The sequence below is a fragment of the Thalia democratica genome, chromosome 4, assembly GCF_965202585.1.
Source record: "Thalia democratica chromosome 4, ktThaDemo2.hap1.1, whole genome shotgun sequence".
Classification (NCBI taxonomy): Eukaryota; Metazoa; Chordata; class Thaliacea; order Salpida; family Salpidae; genus Thalia; species Thalia democratica.
The window spans coordinates 45812106-45838978 of record NC_139168.1 but is presented as its reverse complement, the minus strand read 5'-3'; the positions used below and the strand labels follow the sequence as shown (position 1 = coordinate 45838978).

Here is a 26873-nt window from a genome sequence, read left to right as displayed (position 1 = left end):
AAAAATAAATTGTTCAAAAGCAAATTAAAAATAATCAAAGACATAAAGTTGTCAAAATAAAAAGAAAAACCGTCAAGTATTTTTTTTTCAAAAACGTTTTTTTCAAATATAACATTCGAATAAGATTAAGAATTTCAAACAAACTAGACTTTTAAGGTAAAAAAAAACAGATAAAACTCAGTACAAAAAAAAAAGTAGTAACTTCAAACTATTCCCGCATCCCTAGCCATAGAATAGAATAATGATGATTTGTTTTCTAGTAAATTTACTGGTGTATCAAACTCTTTTACCCTTCCTTCTCCTAATACTAGAATCCTAATTTTAATAAAAATAATACTTTTTTTACTCAAATAAAAAAGTTAGAAGTGCAAGTATTGAGACAAGTTTAGTAAAAAATAGTTGAAACACACTTAAAACAAATTCATTTGAGTTGATAAATTATTTTAGTTTTTAAACATGCATAAACAAAAGAAGAACAGTTGTGTTCGTTCAAACTACCTTTTAAATATAAAAAGGATATTCAGATTTTCTATAAACAGTAAGTTAATAAACCGAAAGTTTAGACACAATAAAAAAATGAATAGGCTCATAATTTTAGACCTCTAAATTAAGTTTGCGTTTTTTTTATAAAATACTAATTTTTTGAAGATTTAAAAAATTAAAATCTAATTTGGATCAGTGTAAAAAAAACATTAAGCAGATGTTTGAACAAAATAAATGTTTGATAAAGTATATGTAGATTAAAACACTATCAAATCAACTTTTTATTTAAAATTAGCCCTCATGGTACTCAAAGTTTTATTTTTATAATCACACCTTTAGCCAGATAAATTTTTGTTTGTTTTATACTATAGAAAAAAAAAAGGATTACCACAACGTTTTAACATTAGTTTCACTCAGTTTGTAAGGACTAATGTTTGTTTTTAGCATAATGTTAATAAATGTCTGTCATATAATTAATTATTTTGCATTTTTATATGAAGTTTTCTTTCTTATAACAACGATTCAAAAGCCTACTTAAACTAACTTGTCATAATCAACTATCGTATTAAGTCGATGAGCTATTGTGATAATAGTACTCTCCTTAAACTGATCTCTAATTGTATTTTGTATAAGTTCATCCGTTTGTAAATCTACTGCTGCCGTAGCTTCATCCAATATAAGAACCCTTGATCTTCTTAAAAGAGCTCTAGCTAAACACACTAGTTGTCGCTGACCAACACTGCCATTTTTTAAATATTTTAAAAACAGATACAATTTGTTCACTTTAAATAGAATTTAAAAAGTTTTCTGTTCTTATAGATAGATAAACAAATTAACTTTTATAAACTTTAAGTTAAAATATGTAAAAACTGGAGCTAGGATTTTATCAACTAGCTTGCAGTTTGTTTTTTAATCAAGTATAAACTTTTTTTTCATTAGCAGTTTTTTCAGTATTGAGACACAACTTGATATATTTTTTAGGTTTGACTGAAAGTAGATATAATAGTTAGTGTTAAGTGTAACACAAAAACACAGAAGCAATTTACTTTTAACTTTGAAATTAGAATATAGACTTATTTTTATCAATTAATAAATTATTCAGCGATAGAAAAATCCTAAAAAAATGAAATGAAAAATCCTACAAAATAACAAACAAAAAAAACCTTAAATTTTCCCCTCCTTCAGTACAAATGTGCATTAACTTTTCGGGTAGATTCGAAACGTATTCTTTCAAATACGAATACTCTAGTCCATTCCAGACTTCATCATCTGTATACCTTTCAAAAGGATCTAAGTTCATTCTAAGTGTACCCGAAAATAGAACTGGGTCCTTAAAAGTAAAGTAATTATTATACTTAGGAAATGAAGCTTGAAATTTACTATAACTTTAATATGCTTATTTATTTTCAAAATCAATAAAACAAGTATATCTAACTTGAGGAATTATAGTTATAGATGACCGCAAGCTATGCAGCCCTATTTGGGAAATATCAATGCCATCTATTTTTATACTTCCTTCAGCAGCCTCAATTATACGGAATAGAGCTAATGTTAAGGAAGACTTGCCGGCACCTGTTCTTCCTACAATTCCAACCTGAATTATAGAAACTACTGCTGTAAAGCTTGATTGAATAATGTTAAAAGAAAACATTAACAAAATACTAGTAAATTAAACTTTAAAAAATAGTTATAGAACGGTAATTTTAAGCAAGACTAAAGTTTTATACAATTATTTTTGTAGTAGAAAATTAAATGCTCTAATATTTTTTGTTTCAAGTTTTAGTATGTTATTTTTATAATTTTAGTTATTAGTAAAATAACCTTTTCTCCAGGCTTTATATTGACATCTACGTTTTTAACAACAAGTTCAAGTCCTTTTCTGTATCTTGTACTGTAATTGCTAAACTCAACCAGTCCCTTGTTGGGCCATTGTTTATCTGGTTTAGATTTTGGTATGTCCCAAGGTGCCTGAATAGTTTTTAAAAATTTTTAACAATGCATTTTTTTTTAAACATTATTGACTAACTTCTGATTCAACATCAGAATACTCTTTCAATCTTTCAACGGATACCACATGTATTTCAGTTTCACTTGTTTGTCTAACTAGCCAGTTCAGAGTTGAAGTTACCTTTATAAATTTTTATGCACTTTAATTGTTATAATTTTTATACTAAATTATAAAAACGTAAGCTTTTTAAGTGTTAATTTAATGAAACTGAAATTGTTGACTTGATAACATTAAAAACTTGAAAATTTAAAACTTTAAAATAGTTAATAGCTAATTATATATTTAAAATTATTTGAAGATATTTCTATATAGACTATATTTATTTAAAAAAGCTTTGTTATAGTTTAGTTTTATATAACATTCTTCATTGACAGTATAATTAAAATATAAGTTAATTGATTTTCAAAATAAAATGTTAAAAAGTTTATTATTAAACTTGTAAGGAAATAAACAACTTAACGAATCAATTTAAGTTAATAAAAAAAAACGTATTTCTAAATACTTAAGTAAATTAGCTTGGATAGATTTACTTAAATTAAAGAAACATACTCAGATAAATACACTGAATCATTGAAAAATACAATAGTTAGTTTTCTACTGATTATTTGTTTAAACCTAATTAAAAAAACTGAAACAAACTTTTGTATTTAATTTTAAATTTTTTAATTACAAGTATTAGAAAATTAAAAAAAATTTGAACAGAAACTTTGATATACAAATAACAAATAGATATTAGGAGAAATTATAATGTAAATAACAAAAAATTACATTAAGAGCATAAGAAATTGAAAGTCCAGCTATAGCTCCATTAACTGTATCTCTTTGTATAACAGCAAAAAGAGCAGCAAAAAATACGATAGCGTTTCCAATAATGTCGAGCCTGATTGCTAACCATCTACAGTTTTCAAAAGTTTATAACTTTTCAAACAGATACTTTCTAAAAACCTTTGGTAGCCATAGTACGTAATTATAACTAAAAAAACATTGGTTACCTAGTACATTAAAGTAATAACAAAAAATACCGTAAGTTTAACTTATATAGTGTTTGTAAGTGTTTATTTCTAATCTTAAACTATAAAAAACGTATTAATTTTCATTAAAACAAAATTAACTAGCTTTAAAAATTTTGATATAAACTATTGGAAAAAGTTTTGATATTTTACTCATACAGCTTTTTTTGTTGAAAATTTTAAAATTTTATACATTAATCCTTGTCATTGTGATTAAATATATTATTTTACAAAAAACCTGTTGGATATTACATTTGCATAGTAGTTTTTCTGATTAAAGTCTACTTTATCAGCGGAAATTTTTGTAAATCTTTCACCTTGGTCAAAAGCTCTTAGAACTGTCGACCCTGATACAGTTTCACTAAAGTGCGAGTAAATTGGTGATCTTGTTACGTTTTCAATCCTTTTCAATTGACGAGATGTTCGAACGTAAAACCGCTTTAAAATTATTAATTTTATCATTTTTAGATTAGTTCTAGCTTGTAAGTGAAGTAAATGAAAATAATGCATTTTAGCATTAGACTACTACAATTTCATACTTGGGCGATGTAGTATAATATAGCAATAGGAAGTACTACAGCTCCAAATATTGGAGTTGAGTACATAATAACCGCTATAATTCCAACAACTTGAAACATACACCCATTCCATTGTCTTATTGCCCAAGGTAAAGTGTCATCAACTGTATACACATCCTATTTACAACGATTACTTTTTACCTTTTAATGTAATCATAAAGATTATAAAAATATATGAAAGTTTCAGAAAAACAAGTTTCAAATACTGTAGTTTTAATAAAGATATCTAACTTAATTATAGATGTGTATCTTATTAAACAGTGTTTGTTCATCCAGAAACAAAAACTATGAAAAATACTTTGTGCAACACTATGGCGGCCGGTGTTTTTTTTTAACGTTTTGCTTAGACAAAAATTAGATTTTTTTGTTAAATTATTCTTAAATACTTAAACGTAAATTAGTATTGTACTAACAATTAATAATATAATAGTCGTCTATTTTTTCATTGCCAAACCTACTTTAGAATTAAAAATATAGTTTTAAACTCGAACTTACTTTTATCATTTAATGTATAACAAATTTGAAAAATTTTTAAGGTAGCTTTAAGAAAAGTATATAAAAATACTTATCAATTACTACATAGATACATTTTAACTTCTCTTTCATATAAAACCTTTTTTATAGTTGATAAATTTCAATAAAGTGAGATAAGAGGATCGATCATATTAAATTCGATCATCAGACAACAAGTTTCGGCAGACTGAAACTGGTATTGTCCTTATTAGGAATTAAAAATTAGTAATAACCTAAAAACTTGCAGTCTTCAATTTACAAACGGTTTATATTGCTTTCACATGAAGCAGCCATTTGCTAGCAATGATCAGTGACGTCAGCATTGTCTTTTGCCGTGCAACGTTTAAAACATTGTCCACTAAACAGGGAGCCGATCATTTCTAACCCGCTACCATTTCTAACCCGATCAATTCTAACCCGATCATTTCTAACCCGATCACTTCTAACCCGATCATTTCTAACCCGATCACTTCTAACCCGATCACTTCTAACCCGATTACTTCTAACCCGATCACTTCTAACCCGATCACTTCTAACCCAATTACTTCTAACACGATCACTTCTAACGCGATCATTTCTAACCCGATCATATCTAACCCGATCACTTCTAACCCGATCATTTCTAACCCAATTTAGCCCGATCATTTCTAACCCGATGATTTCTAACCCGATCATTTCTAACCCGATCATTTTTAACCTAATCACTTCTAGCCTGATCGTTTCTAGCCCGTTCGTTTCTAACCCATTTTACTTGTTTATTTACGTTCATTTTTCAGGATTTTTTTGCAAAAACAAACATATTTTAATAAAGTAATTAAAATAATTAAAAAAGTTCAATCTTTAATTTCTTTAAAACATACTGATTTAATTTTTTACGTACAAAACATTTTTGTATAATTTTTTATTTTAGTAATAACTTAGCATAATATTAGTTTACACTTTTACCTCATTTTTCCAGTTGTATAAACTAATCTAATAACTTATATTTATAAATCATAAATAATGATCGCTGAATAATCTAAAGTTTTTGTGTTTTTTGAAGTCTGTGAAATAATAACTTTTAAAAGATATCAAGAAAAATACTAAATAATTTTTTTTTATTAATTGTGTAAAATTATTTTACAGTTTTAATTTTTTATAACTTTTAAATACTACTAAAAATGTAAAGTTATTTTACTCTATATACAAAATATTTTAAAAGAAATATGAAAAAATCAAAATAATAAGTTTTCGACACTTAATTTTTATATTTATATATATTCTATAATATTTCTTACTTAATCTTTAGATATAATTTACCATTGGCTAAAAGAAAGAAAATCTAATTTAAGTTCTAGTAAATGACAGGGTTTATTTATAAAAAATAGACGTTTACCTCTACTTTTTACTTTGTTTTAAACAGTATACACTTTCGTATTAAGAACTTAGAATTTAATGATGAAAATTTTAAATGAAATTACCATACTAATTACGATTACTAAATTTCATTTACTGTATTATTCTAAGTTTCATATATACTATAACTTATACTCTTAAAAAATGGTATTTTGTTTAAAACTGCACTAAATTTGAATGAAACTTGCCAATTTGGTCTCCTTACTTAAAATTTATACTAAACATATAGAATATCTTCAAGAAAAAGTAAAGAATAATCTATAATCGCTGCAATGCTCATTATACTTCTTACATTGACAACTATCAAAACTTAATATTTAATATTTCGAATACAGAAGACTTATACTTTTCCTAATGCTTTTAAAACTAAAATCTACAATTAATTTATAATCAATTTTTGAATCCTATTAAAATAATTTATTACCACGAAAATAAATCGTAAAATGCATGCAGTCATAAGTATCTATCAGTTTAAATATGGAGTTAGCTTTCAAACAAAACTAATCTTTGCATAAAGTTGAACAAATTTTATAAAAGCTTACTTGATTAAAATCAGAAACTTTATATATTTATTATTTCAAAAATTTATTTTACAAACTAAGTTTCGGTCAAAGACCTCTTCAGTGCTTAAATAAATCTTATTCAAATAGAATTTCTATTTGAATAAGATTTATTTAAGCACTGAAGAGGTCTTTGACCGAAACTTAGTTTGTAAAATAAATTTTTGAAAGAATAAATATATTACTTCTCCTCCAGCAGTTGAGATCTCTCTATTTGTTTTCTTAAAACCAAAACATATTATATCAGAAACTTTATATTAGAAACTATCAGTAATTTTTCAAATTTTAAACCTATGAACCATTGATTTAATATGTAGGATTTTGTTCATTCTATAGTTTGATTTTATTAGAATTGCCTTTCCTATGTAAATAATAAACCATTTTTCAATGTTTCCGAAAATGTTTGTTTGACCTGTATTATTAATGTGATTTGGACTTAAGGTTTTAAACTTAGTAGTTTGTCAATACATTTAAATTTTGGATTTTTTTTTCAGTTGTCTGTACTTTAATTCTAATTATGTTTATTAAAATGTTTCGATTATGCTTTGGCAAAGCTACAAAAAAAAAACAATGAAATACAAACCGTTGCACAAATGTGCAGAACCAAACTCTAAAAGTTAGGATATGTATACTTCTTGTAGATGTATAAACAAGAAAAGTTTTATTCATAAATTTTTGTAGTTTGTTTGAATTCTGACATTGTAGTATATTCTAAATGAATTTTATAAAAGTAATCCTGCACCTTATTCTAGAAGTGCGTAATTCAGACTATTTTGCTGATTGCTGAATTAAAATTTTAGAAAAAATTTATTAAATTGTCTCAATATGTGTTGCTGAATTTTCCAGAGGAGGTTGTTTGTTGAAAAGAAATTGAAAGTTAATTTTAAAATGAAAGATTGTACAGCTGTGTTTTGTTTTATTGGAACTCACTGATCGTTGAAAGAATTGACATTTAAGTTTCTTATTATAAAATTAAAACCAAGTTTGTTAAAGTATTTCTCCTTCGAATCATAAATAAGTTATCTAGTCTTATACTAAGTGTTGATTTTTTTGCTGTTAATCTGTAAAAATTAGATAAAACTGTAGTTTTGTTTTAAAGTATATAAATTTTTGATACTTCGTTATGTGCTATTTAGTTTAAGCGACCCAGAGTTTTATGTGTTGGTCTAGCGTAAGAAAAAAAAGACTTCCAATAGCAATAAACATCAAAATTTGAATTTTATTAAAGCTATCTAAACATTAAGCTTTACCTTAAACAAAATAAACTAAATTTCGGTTAAAAAAACAACTTTGTTGAGATTATTTTATTTTTAAAACAAATCCTTACTTTAATACAACAATACATAAACATATTAATACAGATCGTATTACTAATTGTCGGGTTAGAAACGATCGAGTTAAAAATGATCGGGTTAGAAATGATCGGGTTAGAAATGATGGCGAGTTAGAAATGATAGTAAACCCACTAAACAATACATCTAGTCGCTCGTTTCAACTTGTGGTCTGATGATCGAATTGGCATGAACAACTCTTTGTTAAAAACGAGCGTACCAGATGTCTTGCCTAGTGGACAATGTTTTAAAAGTTGCACGGCAAAAGACAATGCTGACGTCACTGATCATTGCCAGCAAATGGTTGCTTGGTTTGAAAGCATTATAAAGCGTTTGCAGATAGACGACTGTAAGTTTTTCGGGTGTAACTAAATAATCAGCCATAATAAGGACGAAACAGGTCTCAGTCTACCGAAACTTGTGGTCTGATGATCGAATTGGCATAATTAACCCTTTTGTTTAACTTGAGCTTGTCTCACGGCAAACGAAAGTCCAGGCTTCTGCTCTGCAGACTTTCGCCGATGTTTTTGTTCTTCAATAAAGTGTTGAGCAATAATGTTTGTTTTTACATATTAGTTTAATCTTTTTAGATGATAAATATACTAAGCTTTTATCATTGCTAGTTTGAGCAAATTATACTTTAGTAGTTTAAAATGTTAAAAACTATAAGTTAACCTTAATCTTTAATTGTGAATGAAAAGCTATAAAATTAAACAAGTCTATAATATGATAAATAAGAGCTTATATACTTTGGAGAATCGATTAACTATTCTTCCAAGTGGAGTAGTATCAAAGAAAGATGCTGGTGCTCGTAATATATTGTGCAATAGCACCTGGTGCATTTTTCTTGCAGCTTCTAAACAACCGATTGCTAATGTGTACACATCCGCCATTACGAAAAACGCTTGAAAATAAAGTTTTATGTTATCTTGTTTTCATACTAATAAAAAGGATAAACGATAAATGTAAAAATTAAATTTTAAAATTGTATATCAATTAAATAAGTAAACAAATACCGTTTGTTTTTAAAATTATCAGATATAAAGTTTAACGTGAACTATAAATATAACTTTTAATAAATTTAAGTTTTTTATACCTTTAATTAAAATTAGAAAAAAAAGTAGAGCGAACTTTAACAAAAAATGCAGTTTTACAAGATATAGTTTGAAAACTAACTTGATAACTAAAATTAAAATATATTAATTTTATTGTAACTATACTTGTTTTTAATATACAGCTCTATGAAAAAGAACTAAGACATTTTTTAGGATTAAATAAAAAAACAACAACATATGTCTTAAAAAAAAGATGATAACAACAATAGTAAAACAGTTAGAAGGTAATAGTATCTATTTATTTTTTCAAACAATATAAATAAGACTCAATTTTTCAGAACTAAATATATTTCATGCTTCTTTCGTCAGTTGTATACTAAGCAATAGAAATAAAATTTCAAATCTAACTTACATAGTGGAAATGCAATCAACGTAATAATAATAATAATAATAAAGCAAAGAGTAATTAACAATACAAAAGTACTTCTAATTACAATGCAACTAAAAAATAAAACAGAGCAACAACTTATAAAGCAATTTAGGAAAACAACGAAACAGTATAATCAAAATCTTTATGTTTACACAACTTAGGTTTTTTTAACAAAATACAAATAGCCTCAAGTTTAATTAAATCCGAAATCTGAATTCAATTTTTAACAATTACAAATCTTTTTAAATTATAATGACTAGCACATAATAAATAATTATAATAGCTTATAATGACTCAGTGCAAAATTACTAAGAAAAGTTTATGTATAGAAATGTTGAAGCAATGTAGCCTTATGTTTGTATTACCTAAGTGGATCTTATTTAAAATAAGAAGTTCAAAATTAAAAATGTCTAATAAAGTTGAAAATTTGTTTTTGAAATGTGAAATTGTGAAAATAGAGAAAATTGTGAAGTATTTAAACTATGAAACTGAACTTATGACAAATAGCCTGAAAAATAAAATTAAATGTGAGGACTTTAAGAATTTTTTGGAATATATAAACTCTGTTACCACTAAAAACAAGAATAAGTTAAGCATACAAAACCAAAACAAACTACAAAAACTGATAGCTTCAAAATATGGAAAACTTGCCAAGTGTAGCGTATTTAATTTATCTAAAAGAGAATTATCTAAAGAAGAAAGTTTTGCCTTGAGTTTAGGCCTTAATTTCTCCCTACCGACAAGACAACCTGACAAAGAATCAGTTTTCTTGGGTTTTGAAAAGTTCTATAAACAGCTTAGTAAATTAAAACCTATATCAAATTCAGAAGAAATAGCAACGAAGGTTAACCTTACTGCATTAGCACATAATTATTGTAAACTTAAGCCAGTTAAAAGTGATTTATTAAATATACCTGAGATAAGAAATGTAATTAAAAACTTTAAAAATGATGATTCTGTGATAATTTCTAAACCTGACAAAGGTAATGGATGTGTAGTTTTGGATAAAACAGATTATATAAATAAAATGGATGAGATTATTGAGGACACAACCAAGTTAACACTTCTTGGTCCCGCAAATAAGTTTGATAATATTAACAAAGTTGAGAATGAAATTGTTAAAATTCTTAAAAATCTACTTTTTACCAAAGAAATTAATGAAGACATTTATAATTTGATCAAACCTGTTGGTTCCATTACTCCAAGATTGTATGGCTTACCAAAGATACATAAGAAAGATGATCCTTTAAGACCAATCCTATCCATGGTGAACTCTGCTCAACATAAGTTGGCAAAATTTCTTAATGACCAACTTTATCCGGTATTGGAACATTTCGCTTCTTATATGTTAAAAGACTCATTTTCTTTTGCTGATCAAATAAAAAAGATTAATTAAAATAACACTTTTATGGCATCCTTTGATGTCAAAAGTTTATTCACAAATGTACCGCTAGATGAAGTATTGGATATTTGTGTTGACACTTTGTATAGACTTTAGACACCCAGTATAAGCAAAAACAATTTTCGTGAACTTTTAAAGTTATCCACTAGTGGTGTACAATTTACATTTAATTCACAAATGTATTCCCAACATGATGGAATAGCCATGGGCTCCCCATTAGGGCCAACTTTGTCAAATATATTTATGTGCTTTATAGAAAGAAAGAGGACCTCTAAGTACAAAGTAACTTATTATAGATATGTCAACGATTGTTTTGTACTAGGAAAAGATGAGAAAGAGATAGATGAACTTTTTAATGTGTTGAACAAAACACATTCTTCAATAAAATTTACTTCAGAAAAGGAAAATAATGATGAGTTGGCTTTTCTTGACGTTTTAGTTAAAGGACACAAGAACAAATTTTTGACATCCGTTTTTAGAAAGAAAACTTCCACTGGTAACTACTTAAACTTTCATTCATTCTGTAGCATGAAGAGAAAAACAAATTTAATAAGAACGCTTTGCCATCGAGCACATAAGATCTGTTCAAGAGAATTATTTGATGACGAAATAAAACAGATAAAATTGATATTAAATAAAAATGGTTATCCACAAGAACTTGTTATTAAAATTATAAATTTAAATCTTAATAGTTTGAACAAAATAAAGCCAGCAGGGCCGGAGAAATGCTTGATTCCTTTAGTATTGCCTTATGTCTATAAGAACTCAGGAGTTTTAGAAAGAGAGATATGTAAATTAGTAAGTAGGGCGTATCATTTGGCCAAGCCAATTGTTATTTTTATATCGAAACCAATGTTCAGACCTGGAGAAAAAGATCCGATAGCAGAATTTAAAAAAAGTATGTTAGTTTACCAGTTTAACTGCTTCTGTGAAGCTAGTTATGTCGGGATGACCTCAAGACAATTTGGCAAAAGAATAAAAGAACATATTCCAAAAAGTATCGATGAATTTTGTAAGAGTAATAAGAAAACTAAATCTATTAGAGTAATAAATGCTTCAAAAAGATCTGCTATTTCTGAACACATAGTAAATAACCTTGATTGTGCTAGTAATTATAATTTAAAAAGATTTAAAATTGTTTTCACATTTCGGATTCAATTAAACTTGAGGCTATTTGTATTTTGTTAAGAAAACCTAAGTTGTGTAAACATAAATATTTTGATTATAATGTTTCGTTGTTTTCCTCAATCGTTTTATAAGTTGTTGCTCTGTTTTATAATTTTTTAGTTGCATCGTAATTAGAAGTACTTATGTATTGTTAATTACTCTTTGCTTTATTATAATTAATTACGTTGATTGCATTTCCACTATATAAGATAGATTTGAAATTTTATTTTTATTGCTGAGTATACAACTGACGAAAGAAGCATGAAATATATTTAGTTCTGAAAAATTGAGTCTTATTTATATTGTTTGAAAGAATTTATTTTAATGTCAAATAATGTTTATTTATTTTTTATCAAATTTTACTTATCAAGCTCATAAAAAATTAAACTTTTGATAAGTTTTACCCAACAATTTTGTTAAGATATTAATTAACAAACTATAACTACTTATATAATAATATTTATGAATTTTTAAATATTTTTAGTTTTCATGATATATATTTTAAAATAGCCTAACAAACACTAAAATTTCTTAAATTTTTTTTTACTTATTTAGAAAAATGATGGTGACGAACTTGAGTTTTTGGATGTCAACCACGTCATTGACAAGACAGAAATAGACGGGTTATATGTAAAAAAACTACATAAAACCAACAGCAAAAAATCGTGTGTTTTTAAATGGAAAATCACACCATCCACACTCCATTTACAAATCAATTGTATTCGGAGAGTCAATAAGACTAAGAAGATTGTGCAAACGTGACAATGATTATTTAGAAGCAATAAAGTCTTTAAAAGATAAATGTTTAAAATCTTGCTTCTGTAAGGCTTTAGTTGACGATATGATTAATATCACAGCAAAATGGAAAAATCGGTTTGGATCTCCAATGAAGAAGGCAAGAGAAATTACCGATAATATAAGTGTTTAGACGACAAACTTCCCGAAACTATTAAAACTCACTAAGAAAGAAAGAGAACGAAACCCGAATGTTTTAGTGGCATATAAAAATCCACAAACAATTTCGGCACTATTAAGAAGCTATAAAATCCAAGCCCATGAAAATAGTGTAGCAGTTGGTGGATCTCACCCTTGTGGAAAATGCTTATTATGCAACTGAGAGGGAGTAGGCGGAATGGTGAAAAAAACTAACTTGTTAGAATCAAAAAGTGATAAAACAACTGAATTAAAAAAGAATTTGAATTGCAAAAATTTTGGGATTTATGCGGCAAAATGCAATGTCTGTAGTGAGCACTATGTAGGACAGACAATTAGGTCTTTTTCCCAAAGATGGTGCTCTCGCAGACATAACTTGAAGAACATGACCACCAGCGAGACAAATGGTCGAGCTGCACTCAAAATTCACTATGCCAACAAGCATCCAACATTGAGCAAAACCTTTGAAGAAGCATATTCAATCACTTTTACAGACTCAACAAGCAACCATACAAACTTAGATTATTTAGAGAGTAAATGGGTAAAATTATTACAAGCAAGTATAAAAATAAATAAAACAATACTGCCTTTTTATAGATAATAGCAAACTTATAAAATCAATAATTTTACAATAATCGATTTTTAATAGGATAGTTTCACTAAGAATAATTTTTGTTTCAGAATAGTTTTTAATCGTTTGTTTATTTGATAAAGTGTTTACTTTAAAAACAATATACTAGGAAAAATAATTTGTTACTGAAACAAGTTAATTTAATTCTTTATTTAATTTTTGTATTATTATCTTACTTAGGTTTAGGTTTTGTTTCAAAATAGTTATTTTTATTCATCGACAATACTATTTCTTTGAGATAAGAAGTTTGTAAGATACAGTTTCTTATTAATATAGGTTTTTGTCATTACTTTAGGTATTGTTTGGGAAAAGTTTTTATTTTTTATTCTTATTTATATTTCTCCGATAGCAGTAATTATTTATTAACAATAACTTACATCAAGCAGTTCTTTAATAAGATAGTTTTTAATTTAAAGTTTATATCGGTAAAGTGTTTGTTTTTATATTAATTTCAATTGGATTTACTTTTACATACAAAAATGTCATTATAATGTAAAAAAATCGTCTAGCTTTTAAAAGTTTGGTTTTATACACGGTTTTGAATTACTATGTCATAATATATTTTTTAACTTTTATTTACTTTGTTGCATGAATGTGTTTTAGTTCTGCTAAGTTAAAGTTCACTGAAGATGGACTGTTGTCCGAAATTAGTTTGAACAAAATGTTGCAATAAACTTGTAGATTCTTAAACCATCGTTTATTTATTTTTTTTTAAAGTAATTATTTTTGTATACCTTGTGCTGCTCCTAATGCTCCGTAAACACCAAGTCGAAGTCCAATTTGTTCACGAAATTCTTCTGTTGACAAATTATCGCCATCTTCTGACCAATCGCTAATCCATATTGACGCTCCTACAACAGATACCTGTGATCAAATCGATTGTTTTTTTTTAATTATATTTTTAATGTTATAAATTAGCCGTTAATTTTCTCATACCTTAAAATAAACGAGAATCTATTAAGTTATACTATCAATTTTATTTTTGCAATCAAAAATCAAATAGTTATTGTTTACTTATTTTATGTATCTGAAACAGTTTTTTTTTTAATTTTACCTGATAAAGAGCTTCAGATAGAAGAATTATAAAACACATAAAAGTTCCAACAGCTTTGAAGTATCTTAAGAAAACAGAAGTTTTTACCTGAAATTTAGTTCATATTAGTGTGAGTGGTTAAATTATCATAAAAATAGTAGCTTACAGATCCTTCGGCAGAAGCTTCTTTTTCAATAAGTTTTCCTTTTGATTCTTCGCGCTTTTCATATTTCTCAAGTTTTATTTGAAGTTTTCTATTGCTAAGTTTAGATATTGTACTGCTACTAGTAGATTTGCTGAATTATAAAAAAGCACTGTAATTTAAATACTACCTTACGATAAAAGATATTTTATGTTGGTGGTGTTTATAAACTTGCCTTCTAGATCTAGTCTTTCTTATGCTGTCTCTAAAACTTTTTCTTAGTTCCAAATCAGAAATAAAGTCAGTTTTTATGCAATCACCTTCGTCCATTTCATCCAAGTTGTTTGGGAAGCTGTCTAAATCTTCGTGCTTTACTGAAAATGTAAGTTATTTTTGTTAGTTATTTTCTAAATGGATAGTCTTTCTTTGTTGTTTAAAAAATACTGTAGCAAAACTAAATTTGATTTTTTTTATTGATTTTTTTTTAAAGAATTAGATTAACCAAATAATATTTTTAGGAATTCTCAGAACTTTTATATTTAATATAGTCAAAAGTTTACACCGTTCAAGTACAAGTAAACAAAAAAATACCGTCATTTTTGCTAATGCTTGAGTCGTCATCATTGTTTTGCTTTTTAGATGCATATTCCTCCACAAACTTAGAAAATCCTGCTTTTTTTTCCATTAGTTCTTCATACCTACCTGTTTCAGTTACTTGACCTTTTTCTATTACGATTATTCTATCTGTCTTTGGAAGAAATCTTAATCCATGCGTAACTAAAACTCGAGTCTAAAATTTAAAAAAAAGTATAATCAAATTAAATTAAGATCAAGTTTAAGTTTTTAAAAGTTTATACGTATAAATGTTCTTTTAACTACTTAGTGTGTTTTACGGAATATATATTGTTTAATTAGATTAAAGTGTTTAAACAATTTACAAAAACTACATAATTTTGTATACTCGTACTTTCAGAAACCTGAAACAACTCTTAACTTTCTTTTTTTTAAATGTTAAACAATATGAAAAATATATCAAACTATTTAATAAATAACTAAAACCTTATTTTTAAGCAGTCCATTCGGCCCGATGACATTTTCAAAAATATGTTTTCCAACATGAGAATCAACAGCAGAAAGTGGATCGTCAAGTAAATAAACGTCTGAGTCTTGAAATATTGCCCTTGCTAACGACACTCTTTGTTTTTGTCCTCCACTCAAATTTATACCCTTTGATATAATAATATCTTACTTTTAAAATTAGAACTTAAACCCTAAAAGCCTACTTAAATTGTATTTTCAATGACAATTGTTTTACTTTTAATCTATCTAATTAATGCTAATTTTTCTTAAAAAACCTCTATAAATAGTTAACTTAGAGTTTTAAATTCTTTTAAAAGATACGTACTAAAATATAAAAAATCTGATTATAGACTAAATAGTATTTATTACTAAAAACCAAACCTTTTCTCCAATCTCTGTTTGGTCTCCACCTTCCAATATTTCAAAATCAGATTTCAGAGCTGTTGCTTGAATTGTACGATTATAAAATTTTTCATCGACTATATTACCACTAGCAGTTGTTTTAATACTAGTAAACGATGTTACTTGAGTGTATTTTTCTTGTCCAGTTTCTGCAGCTAGTTTTTTTCCGAAAAGAATGTTTTCTTTTAGTGTCGCATTTTGAATCCAAGCTTGTTGAGGAACATATGCTACTGATCCCTAGCAAGTGTATTTGTTTAAAATATCGAACTAAACTTAAATTTTAAATTAAATTTGACAGAGTCGCATAATATTTTACTTTAAACCATTTTAATTTTTAATCTATTTATCTTAATTTTAAGAACAACTATTTATTATTAATAATTTTATTTATTTTAAACGTAACTGTAGCAAACAAAAAACCCTTTAAAAGATGAACTTTAAAATCATTTAAACTTATTAATGCACTTAAATAGTAAGCTGTAACTACCCTCAGTCCAACGTAACCCTCCTGTTTTTCCATTTCACCCAACATTGCTGATATTAAGCTAGACTTACCACATCCAACGTGACCTACGATTGCCACTAACTCACCTGGTTTTATATTTATTTTGATGCTGAAAAAATATTTGGTTGTAAATAAAGGAAATGATTCTTTTATCATTTAGTAAATGAGTTTATTTAAGTTTTTAGACAATCAACAAATGCAGTTAAGTGATGGTTTATTCTTTATAAAATTTTGACTAAGTATCAAAATATTAACAAAAATAGTTTATTCAAGCTATATAATTATAAGCCTTAGAATTAAATCAACTTAATTAAATAAAGGGTAGGCAACAAACGGTCGGAAAAACAAAAAGTTTGACTCGCGACGTACTTTTGCTTGTGAAAACAAATAAGTTTGATCTTTTTCGTAATTAATTTTTAAAATGTACTCTTTACTTGATTTTTAGTACATAAAAATGTTTATTACAGTCACCTCTCTCGAATCTACGCACACTGTGTCCACAGCAAAAGTGCGTAACTAAGCGAGAGAACGTAACTCTACGAGATGTGAAAAATAATCTACTTTATTAGCTGTTTTCTTATAATGTATTTGATTAAATATAGTTTAGAGACTTTCTCTCTTTCTGGGCTTACGTATATATATTTCATTCAAATTGTTCACATATGTGAAAAGTTTTTTTAATTAAAATTGTTTATCGGTATACAAAATATTTGTTCTACTTTGTTCCTTGCCCACCTAAGATTAAACTTGTCTTGCATGGTATTAAAGAATTATTTTAACTTTTTACCACACAAAACAAGTTTAATATAAGGTGGGCAATAAACAAAGAAGTTAAAAATAAGCGATACATTGAGTTGAAATGAAACTTTATGTCATTAATTATAATGAATTGAACATTGTTTCTTTTTTGACTTAAAGGTCTAAAGAGACGGCTAAGACAAGTAAAATATAAAAAGCAAAGTTGTAACCACTAGCGCTGTTCTTTTCTTCCTTTTCTCTCAAAGTTAAGAAATGCCTAAGTTGAGTAAAACGCGAGTTTCTTGGGCAGTCTAGTTTTTATCTTGTAGTAATAATAAATCGTTTTAAAGGTTGTGTTCGCCTCGTACTTCTTGCACGAAGGCGACTGTTTTTTATATTAACTTGTGAATTGGAGTGGCTTATTTGTATATTTTGTTATCATGTTATCGCAGTTTATATTCATTTTAAAACAGCTTTGTGTTTCTATACTCGATTTCTTTATATACAATTAGTTAAGCATTCTAACAATCTAACTATTTAATTAAACTAAGCTTAAAAGATAGTCTAAGTTTAGTTCGCAATTCATTAAGTCGACTTAGCTAAATAACTTAGCTAAGTCATATCTAAACATTTAAATAACATCACCGATATATTTCTAACGCGCACGGAGCCAGATAATAACCAGCATCGCGCGTATAAGTAACATTATAAGTAAATCGGGATTGTTAAAAAGTCTTAGAGTTTAAAAGGTTCCTAATGGGTGGCACAAAAAAAAATTCAAAAATCTCAACTTAAAAAAATTGTCTTCTTCTTTATTTTTAAAAATGTTTACCTTAAATTTTCTTGAAATATATTAAAAAAATGTATTGTTAAGTAAATACATACAATAAATAAACAATATGATAATTTTTTCATATTTAATTTTTTGAATTTTTGAGAATTATAAAATGCGTAACTAAACGTGAGTGCCTAACCAATCGAGTGAGTAGATTCGCGAGAGGTGACTGTATATAATTTTTTCATTTAAGTTAGCTCTTATCAGTTTTGTAAATTTTATGTTATAATACTTTACAATTACGCAGCCAACAAAGACTTTTTTAACAACTCCGCCCGCGAAATATTTTTAGTAAACTTTACCGGCTAGTTAAAAAAAAGTTTATTTTTTCTAGTTTAAGGGATTTATTTAAGTTTTATAAAGCTTTGAAAAACAATAAATAAATAAAATTTCTACTCATTTTACATTAAATCTTTCTTGGTTCTTACTTTTCAAGGATATTTTCTTCATTTTTATTCCATTTAAACGTTCCGTCTTCTATTTTTATTTGGTCTTCTGTTTAGAAAATTTTAGTTTTTAAAGAGACTACGTTACACATGTGCAAATAATCCATACAAATGTAAATGATAAAAAAAGAGTAATTCCTATTAAAAAATAAAAGTGAAAAAATACTTCTTATGTAAATATCTTTCGAAACTGATAAACACTAATAGTAAGCTAATAATGATAAACAATCGAAAATTATACAGATTAAAGAAAAAAATAAAAACAAAAGTGAGACTGCAAAAAACATAGTTTTTCTGCAAATTGAGAATGGTTAATAAAAGTTTTAAATTATAAGGCGACTGTAAAGTCGGAAAAAGTTATTAGACTTTATATTGGTTTAACTAGATTATCTTTTAAGGACCTATATAAAAACATTAAAAAAAATGAAATATTAAAAACAGTTGTGTTTCTGTAATTCTGAAAATAAATCCAGAAATTTCAAACATAAAAAATTAAGTCATTTTACCAAAAGAAATAAAGTATATACTTAATTTTTCACTCTGCTTTATCGTAATAACTTTATATAAATCAGAATAAGCGCCTTATTATGTTGCATGTTATACTTGTATATTCAAAATAAATATATAAAACAAATCTATTCAGGGTCTAAAACTTAAAAAACTAAAAAACGCAACAATACAACATATGAATGCAAACCAGCGTAATTAAACTCAAATTAAATAGTAGCCTCGCTATCAGCCGAAATCAGCTATGCATTTTTTGTGCTTAAAAAAACAGTAATGTACAGAGTAAACAATAGTAAAAGTAATTACAAACATGATGATGCAACAAAAAACTGACAAATTAAATAATCTAATTTTATTCTCATTTTTTGTCTCCTTCAGTTTTCTGAAAGTGTCTTTTAAACTCTCTTTCAGTCTTTCAAGCTAAATAAGGGAATTAAAGAAAAAATAAATGCTAACCAAGGAAAAAGATTTAAAAAAGCTTTTTTTGAAGGAGAGATGCAAGAATACATAAACTATTATGATAAGTACATTATTTTTTATAAATGAAAACTTTTATTGCGAGCTTGTTAAACTATGTATGAAGTATGCCAGCTTTGAGTACAGTATTTTTTATGTATGTTAGATAAGTTTTAAACAATTTCCTTTGTAATTAAATACGGATGAAATTTTATGTAAAAAAATGTATTCTATTTAAAGATTTATTAACCTCCATCATGTTTTCTATTAACAGATTTTTGGTCAATTTCTGATTCCATTAAAAACTTTAAAATCCTTTTCACTGATACCTGAGCCTAAATATTTTACTTAATTAGCAATGGATTACTTTTAAACTGACTAAGTTAATGAATTTTAGCTAACAAATTAAAAAGCATAAAATAGTAACTTTAAATATAAGCAAATTTATAAAAGTTTAGGACGCTATTTTCTTAAAATAATTGTTTAAACAGTATAATAGATTACTTATCAAAGTAGAAATTTTGTTAGTTTTCAAAAAAAGATAGTTAACGTACTTAAATATAAAAAAGTATTTAACTAAAACATACACTAAGTACTAGACTAAATTGATACATTAATTAGTTATTAGTCTTACTTTTTTTTAAATTAATTTAAACCTGACTTTTGTTATGAAGTAAGTAAAGACGTATTTTTTATTATTAGTCATTAAAACTTTTGATAATGTATACATTATCAAAAATATCTTGAGAACAATAATAATGATAATAAAAATAATAGAAAAAACTCTTCTAAATTAATCTAACTTGTACGAGAGCAGTAAACACAAAAGGCAGCATAACAAGGGGAAATTTCATAATGTCAAAAAGAGAAATCGATACAAATGTTTTTGATGAGTCTAAAACATTATCTGGTGATAAAGCAAGGTAAACTCCAAAAGACGTAATTGTTACCTGTTCATTCATTTTATTATGTTGTAGATTAAACGCATTTTTTAAATTATATTGGTAGAATTTGCTTAAATGATCTAAAACATCATTTAGTCATACATTGTTTTTATTATTGTAATTTGAATACATCAGATACAAATGTTAGCATACTGTATATTTGAAAAAATAAATGGAAGGAATAAACTAGTTATTTTTTTAGAATAAAACACACAAAAAATTAATATTGATATTTCTAATAAGTTGAAATAAGTTGTTTAAAGTATAAAATTAATGAAGACTTTTTTTTGCGAACTAAATTTTTAAATCTAGTGAAAATCGTTATATAAATAAAGTTTAAGTTTTGTTACAAAAAAATATTAATTTAGTCTAATTAGTATAATGAAAAATTATTAACTCAAATTTATTAACACCGTAAAAAATAACAGAAAAAAAAACAGCATGTTAAATTTAGAAACTTACAAAAAATGGTGTGCAGTTCCACAAAAATGATGAAACTGCTTTTAGGACAGCAACTTTTCTTAAAGACTTCAATTCTTTTTTTCTCACATCTTCAATTTGTTTTTCAAAAGAAGGCTCCCATGCATACATTTTCAAAACCTTGAAAGCAATTGATAAAAAAAAAGCCTTTTACTCACTTAGTTTATAAAAACCTTAAAAAAGTAGTTCTATCTAATTTGGTATAAGTTTTAAAAAATACTACAAAAAAAAAAAAATAAACTTACAATAGCGAACTTTTGAAAAATATAAACATTTTATTTTAAGCCTTTGACGAAATTTGACACTACTTAACTTTTTAGTCTTATTATGACTCAGCTAAAAAATAAGCTTTGTTTTATTAGAGTTAAATATTTTTTTACGACTACAGTTTTTTTGGTTCTGTTTAGCGCAGCTTGTTTATCTCGTAACACAATTATTTACAAATATACATAAAATCAGTTTTTTTTTTCAAGCATTATTTTTATATATTTACTTTAAAACATTACACTGATTAACAAACAACTACGTTAAACAAGAATAACATAGTTTTATGTTTTTATCGTGGCATATTTTTTGTAAAAACCGTCACTCGAATTTCTTACTTGCACTTAACCATACTAAGCTAAATAATCTAAATACTTCAAAATCGTATATATAATTAAAAAAAAAGTTTTAGCTAAAAAGTTTCTTTCACAAACATATTGTGTAATTTTTTTTTCATTAGCAACAAAAAATTATCAATAATCTTATAAAAACCTGTCAATTTAATAAAATTATGACTAATGATTTTCGTTGAAACTACAACGTTTCACTGTGATAAACAGATATTTAGGGTGTGAAGTAAATGCTTACAAAAAAGGTTATTTTAATTTATCGACGGGCTCTGCTTGTTTGGATCTCTAAGATTTAATGTCTCAATACAGTATATATCTTATAAAATAAACAATTATTAGTAAAATAATTACACCTTTATCCCATTTAAAACTTCATTCATCATTTTCATGCGCTCATCTTTTAGTTTCATGTTTTCTGTAGAATACAACCTCATTTTTTTTATTAATATCCCATTTAGAGGAATGATTATTATCATAACTCCCAGACCTGCTAGTACCGCTGCTTGAAGTTGCTAAAAGTAAGTATTTAAAAATCAAAAATTAATAAATATAAAAAGTTTAATCTATAAACATGAAGTTAAAAGTTTTGTATATGCTCAAAAGTATTTGATTTATATTTATATGTTATCCTAAATCTAAATAAAAATAGTGGAATAAAAGGTTTTGCAATTTAAACTTTTTGGTAGTAATGACTTTTACAGAGGCTAAAACATTAAACATATTACACTCTTTAGCACATATTCAGTAGTAAAAATTATCAAATTAGATAGAAAAACAAGTTTTTATATGTAAGTAAAAAACAATAAAGTCTATGAAATCGAAGAATAAGAAATTGAATTGAATATTTTACCACTGAAACTTAATTTAAAATTTATAAAATTTGAAATCGATAACTAATTTTTTTTAAACTTGAACTTTGAAATAGTATAATTGCGAGAAATATCCCTTTAGTATAATCTAAATAGTTAGTTATTGTATAAAGTAAGAAACATATACATAATTTCTAATTTACGATCCCAAAAATCTTGTATGAATGTTTACCATAAAATATTTATTTTTATTTTTAAAATATACGAATGACAAACTTGTATAGCTTGTAATATCAATATAATAAAAAAAACCATAACACACGATATATTTACTGCTCAGTATTAGTTTAGATTGTTATACAACTAACAATTCTTTAAAAAAATTACGCTTTTAACTACTTTATTTAAAAGTAACAGAAATAGTTTTTTTTCAGAAATAGTTACCACTGATTTTGTCTTTTACATGTTAATTGGTCGAGGCTGAAAGTATTTTTTATGCAAAAAAAAATTGTGTATGTAAAAATAGAAAGTGAATGTTTTTTACTTAAAAAAGGTATTTCAAACTTATTTTTAAAAAGTATTTAACAAAAGCTTTTTAAAATTCTTTTGAAATCTTAAAAATCAATAGAGTTTCGCTATTTTTTGTGATTGAAACTTACATTCCACAAAAATACAACTGACAAAATAATTTGATATGGTCCAGACCATAAAATATTTACATATGTCATTAAGTCCATTAGTCGTTGTGCATCAGTCGACATTAAGTTCACTATTTCTCCTAATGTTGATCCTTGTTTTGCTGAGTTTGAAATTTTAAGAGCCTATAAAGAAAAGAAAACTTTTAGTTTTTAACCATTAAAAACATATTCTATAATTAAGAGAAAACATTTTGGATTTTTTTTTACTAAACCATTTGGAAAATCAATTGTTTTTTGTTGTATAAAATCTATGTAGAACCTAGACGACAAAAAAATGTTTTTTTTTCAGCTACAATAGTACATTTTAATTTCTTCGCTCAGTTTCATATAAAACTGTGTAAAGTGAATTAAAATTAAACTACTGTCATTATTAAAACTACCTCAAAGTTGTGTTATATGACACTTTTTCTACTTAAATTTAACTACCTTATCATATATAACGGTGATGAGAGAAGTCCTAATTTGCATACCAACCAGATAACACTTATTAAAGTATTGTTGTAAACAAATTGCTTGTAAAACTGCAACAATGTACATTGCTGCTGCTATAAAGTACCCTTGGTATACTGGAGCTGAAGGAGTCTCAGTAAATTTGATCATAGATCTGTAAAAAACAAAAGTCATTTCATTTACAGAAAATGTTTTATAATTGTTAGTTATGGTAATTAATTTCCGACATATTTAGAGGCTATTTATTTATATTTTCTTTACACATAAAAAGTTTGTAAGTATCTACATATACCCTACTTTTTATTGCTTAGTTTAAACAATAAAACTTAACAATTTTTAAAAGATCTGCATCTACTTAATTTATAACAAAAATAGCTTTCTAAAACAACTCAAAAAAATTAGTGATCTAAAAGTTAAGTTTCTAATTTTTAGAATACTGAACCAAATATTTTTTAGTTGTATATTTCATTATATGGAATGATTTTTCAATATAAGATAACTCTTTTACTAATTTATAAACTAATAGGAATTTAGTACTGACGTAACAACAAAATCTGATTTTGATACAAAAAATTCTCTAGGTATTTTTATGATAAAGTATGCGATGTAGATGTTTTTAAATTCGAAAACTTTGTGTGCAATATTCATATCACAATTAACAACAAATATTAAATGCATATCTATGAATTTTTTAAATCCTTAAAGTTTTTTACGCTTTTAAAGTTTAAATCTATTTTTTAAAGTATATAAATATAGGTTATCGTCAAAAGCAAAAGATCTATTAATATACTATTTGCAACTGAAATATATAAATCAAAATTAGTTATTTTACTACTTTTTTATTTTGTTTGTTTTATTTGCGTCCTTGACAAGATTTAAAAAGTTATCCATAGTGTGCGACTCGATAAGCGAAGGTTTTTTCGTGCAACAGGTCTTAGGGCCAAATATTATGAGCGCTTTTTTTTGTTGTTCAATATACAATATATGTATATAAAATTAGTTATAAAAATCTTTAAAGAGCTAAAAAGTCACAAAAGCTTCCTACAGTAGTACAAAAAAGCTTTGATATTTAAAAAATTTTATATAAAATATTTTTAATGTTTAAATAAAAAAAACTTTTAGATAGTATTTTTAAACTTAGCATAAGTGTATGTATCATGCGTGGACAAGTTTTACAATACATACTTACTTCTTTTAACTTTTTAATTTAAAAATTCCTCAACTAGCAAAACTATTTTAATTTGTAATATTTGAAATTGTAAACTATAAAACTAGAAATAAAGATGATATAATTTTTTACTCATTTAATCATAATAAATAAAATTTAAATTTAACATACAATATTTTATATGATATGAAGTTTTAGTAAACTTTTGCAAAGTGTAAACTTTGTTGTCTTTTACTATAGATTTTTTTTAACTATTTATTTTATCCTCTCTCTAAAACATCTAGAAAACATTCGATAAACTTTAAGCAGTCTATTTATGTTTTTACTGTTATTGAACTTTCTACTTAATTTTTAATAAGAAGTTTTTAGAAGTTATTTTTTGTAAAAATTGTTGCAAAATAAGTTTAATTTTTATTTATTTTATGGTTTTAAAGTTTTTAAATTACTGATTCTTTAAAAAAAAAATTAAGTGCTAAACTTCAAAATAATTTCAAATCTTTAGCTTAAGTGAAACTTTAATTAAAACATAATCTTACGATAGTAGTGTCGGTTTAAGAAATTGTATAGTATCATTTAATAGCTTGTAGAAAACAGCAGCTGCCATCATTTTCCAATATTGCTTGAACATGGTTTTCCATAAACTAACTTTGTAGGGAGACTTAGAATAGTCAAACCCACTATTAGTACTCTGTTTTTTAATACTATTTAAACATAAAAAAAAGAACAAGACCTAACTTTTTTTTTTAATAAATAATTTTTAAACTTTATTTTTTATCAGATTTTAATAAAATAAATTTGATGAATAAAGCAATTATTACTTGAAAAAACGTTTTACTTTTTAAATCAAGTTTATAAAAGTAGTTTATTTTCACAGTATACTCTTTCTTTACAAAATTAACATATGCTTCTGTATGTTAACAAGTTAACACACTTCAACGGAACTGTCTAAGCCAAGAAATACATAACTCTGTTGAAGTATGTTAGTTTGTTAACACACAGAAGCTTATGTTAATTTAATAAAGAAAGAGTATATCCTGGACAAGATATTAAAAGGTATCCTTGGTGTATGACTCGATAACCGAAAGGTTCTTCGTGCACCAGGTCCCAGGACCTAATACTTTAACCTTTTTTTTGTCGTTCAATAAACTATATTGTGAAAGTTTGTTATTATATATTCGAGTGAACTTGCTAAGCTAGGATCTCTATAAGCGAATGATTAACTTTAAATTTTGAATATTTAAAAGTTGTTTAGCTATATTAAAGTCGAATATAAGTAAATTATAATAATTTAACTGCATATGCGAAGGTTTTTACTTAAACAAACTTAAAGGTTGATTGCTCATTTAAAATACATAATTTGAGTTTTTTGTCTAATAACTAATTTATAGTTATTAGCATAACAGTTATAGGATGATTCTTTTAGAAAGTTTTAGTCACTTATATTTTATTCTATGTTTGAAAATACTGCTCAACTAGTAGAAGTTCGCATTCATACTATTGTTGCTTAATTCTTAATATTTTTAAAGATTATGACTAAATACAAGTGAGCTGGCACATTAAAATAAAAAGTTATATGAATAATAATTGTTAAAAACTAGACCTAAGAAACTTAAATGTTCTCGTAACAGTTTTAAACTAAAAGCAAGGCATTAAAGAAAAATATGCAAAGTAAAAATTAAATATCGTAAGTAGCATTATACTTTAAACACTTTCTTTGAATCAGTTTTAAACAATTATTTTGTTGTCAATACAAGTTAAGTTGCAAAACAATAACACTTACTTGTTTTTATTTAACTATTTTGAAATTATTAAGTGGTTTACATTAATAATTTAATGCTGCACAAAAGTTTTACATAAGTTTAAGAGTTGTAATTAACATTTAATACACAACAACAAAAGATGATAGTGAATATATAAAACTCTTGTTTTTTTGTTAAAACTACTGTTTATTCCCTTTAAATCTTATATATTCAAGCTTTTAGTGTAAAACTCACATGACTTTGCTTTCCATCATACGCTTCGTTTGTAAACTCTTTTTTGTTTTTCATAAAAAAGGCATTTCTAAAAATT

At 25.7% G+C, this 26873-nt stretch overlaps 1 protein-coding gene across 1 annotated transcript; it reads right to left on the bottom strand.

The window, feature by feature from the left end:
* Positions 1 to 203: 203 nt before the first annotated feature.
* On the bottom strand, positions 204 to 25470 carry LOC145833391 (ATP-binding cassette sub-family C member 3-like). Its single transcript, XM_082940571.1, has 26 exons — positions 25340 to 25470; positions 23612 to 23789; positions 23147 to 23308; positions 22032 to 22190; positions 21047 to 21184; positions 20444 to 20590; positions 19891 to 19975; positions 18660 to 18726; positions 16641 to 16767; positions 16133 to 16390; positions 15731 to 15898; positions 15263 to 15461; positions 14907 to 15045; positions 14696 to 14825; positions 14551 to 14637; positions 14231 to 14360; positions 8628 to 8782; positions 4041 to 4196; positions 3740 to 3939; positions 3260 to 3386; positions 2510 to 2611; positions 2305 to 2451; positions 1919 to 2077; positions 1647 to 1813; positions 1028 to 1222; positions 204 to 315 (listed from the first exon to the last, which is right to left on the bottom strand). The coding sequence occupies exons 1-26, from the start codon at positions 25429 to 25431 to the stop codon at positions 204 to 206; spliced, it is 3786 nt and encodes a 1261-aa protein (XP_082796697.1). The 5' UTR covers positions 25432 to 25470.
* Between the last annotated feature and the right edge of the window lie 1403 nt (positions 25471 to 26873).

Excerpts from the sequence above, each read along its gene's own strand:
- LOC145833391 (XM_082940571.1), bottom strand. The coding sequence starts at position 25,431 with ATGTTCAAGCAATATTGGAAAATGATGGCAGCTGCTGTTTTCTACAAG. Across the intron at positions 23,309-23,611 it reads TCACCGTTATATATGATAAG|GCTCTTAAAATTTCAAACTC; the intron begins GTAGTTAAATTT and ends TTTTCTTTATAG. Across the intron at positions 2,078-2,304 it reads ATATAAAGCCTGGAGAAAAG|GTTGGAATTGTAGGAAGAAC; the intron begins GTTATTTTACTA and ends TCTATAATTCAG.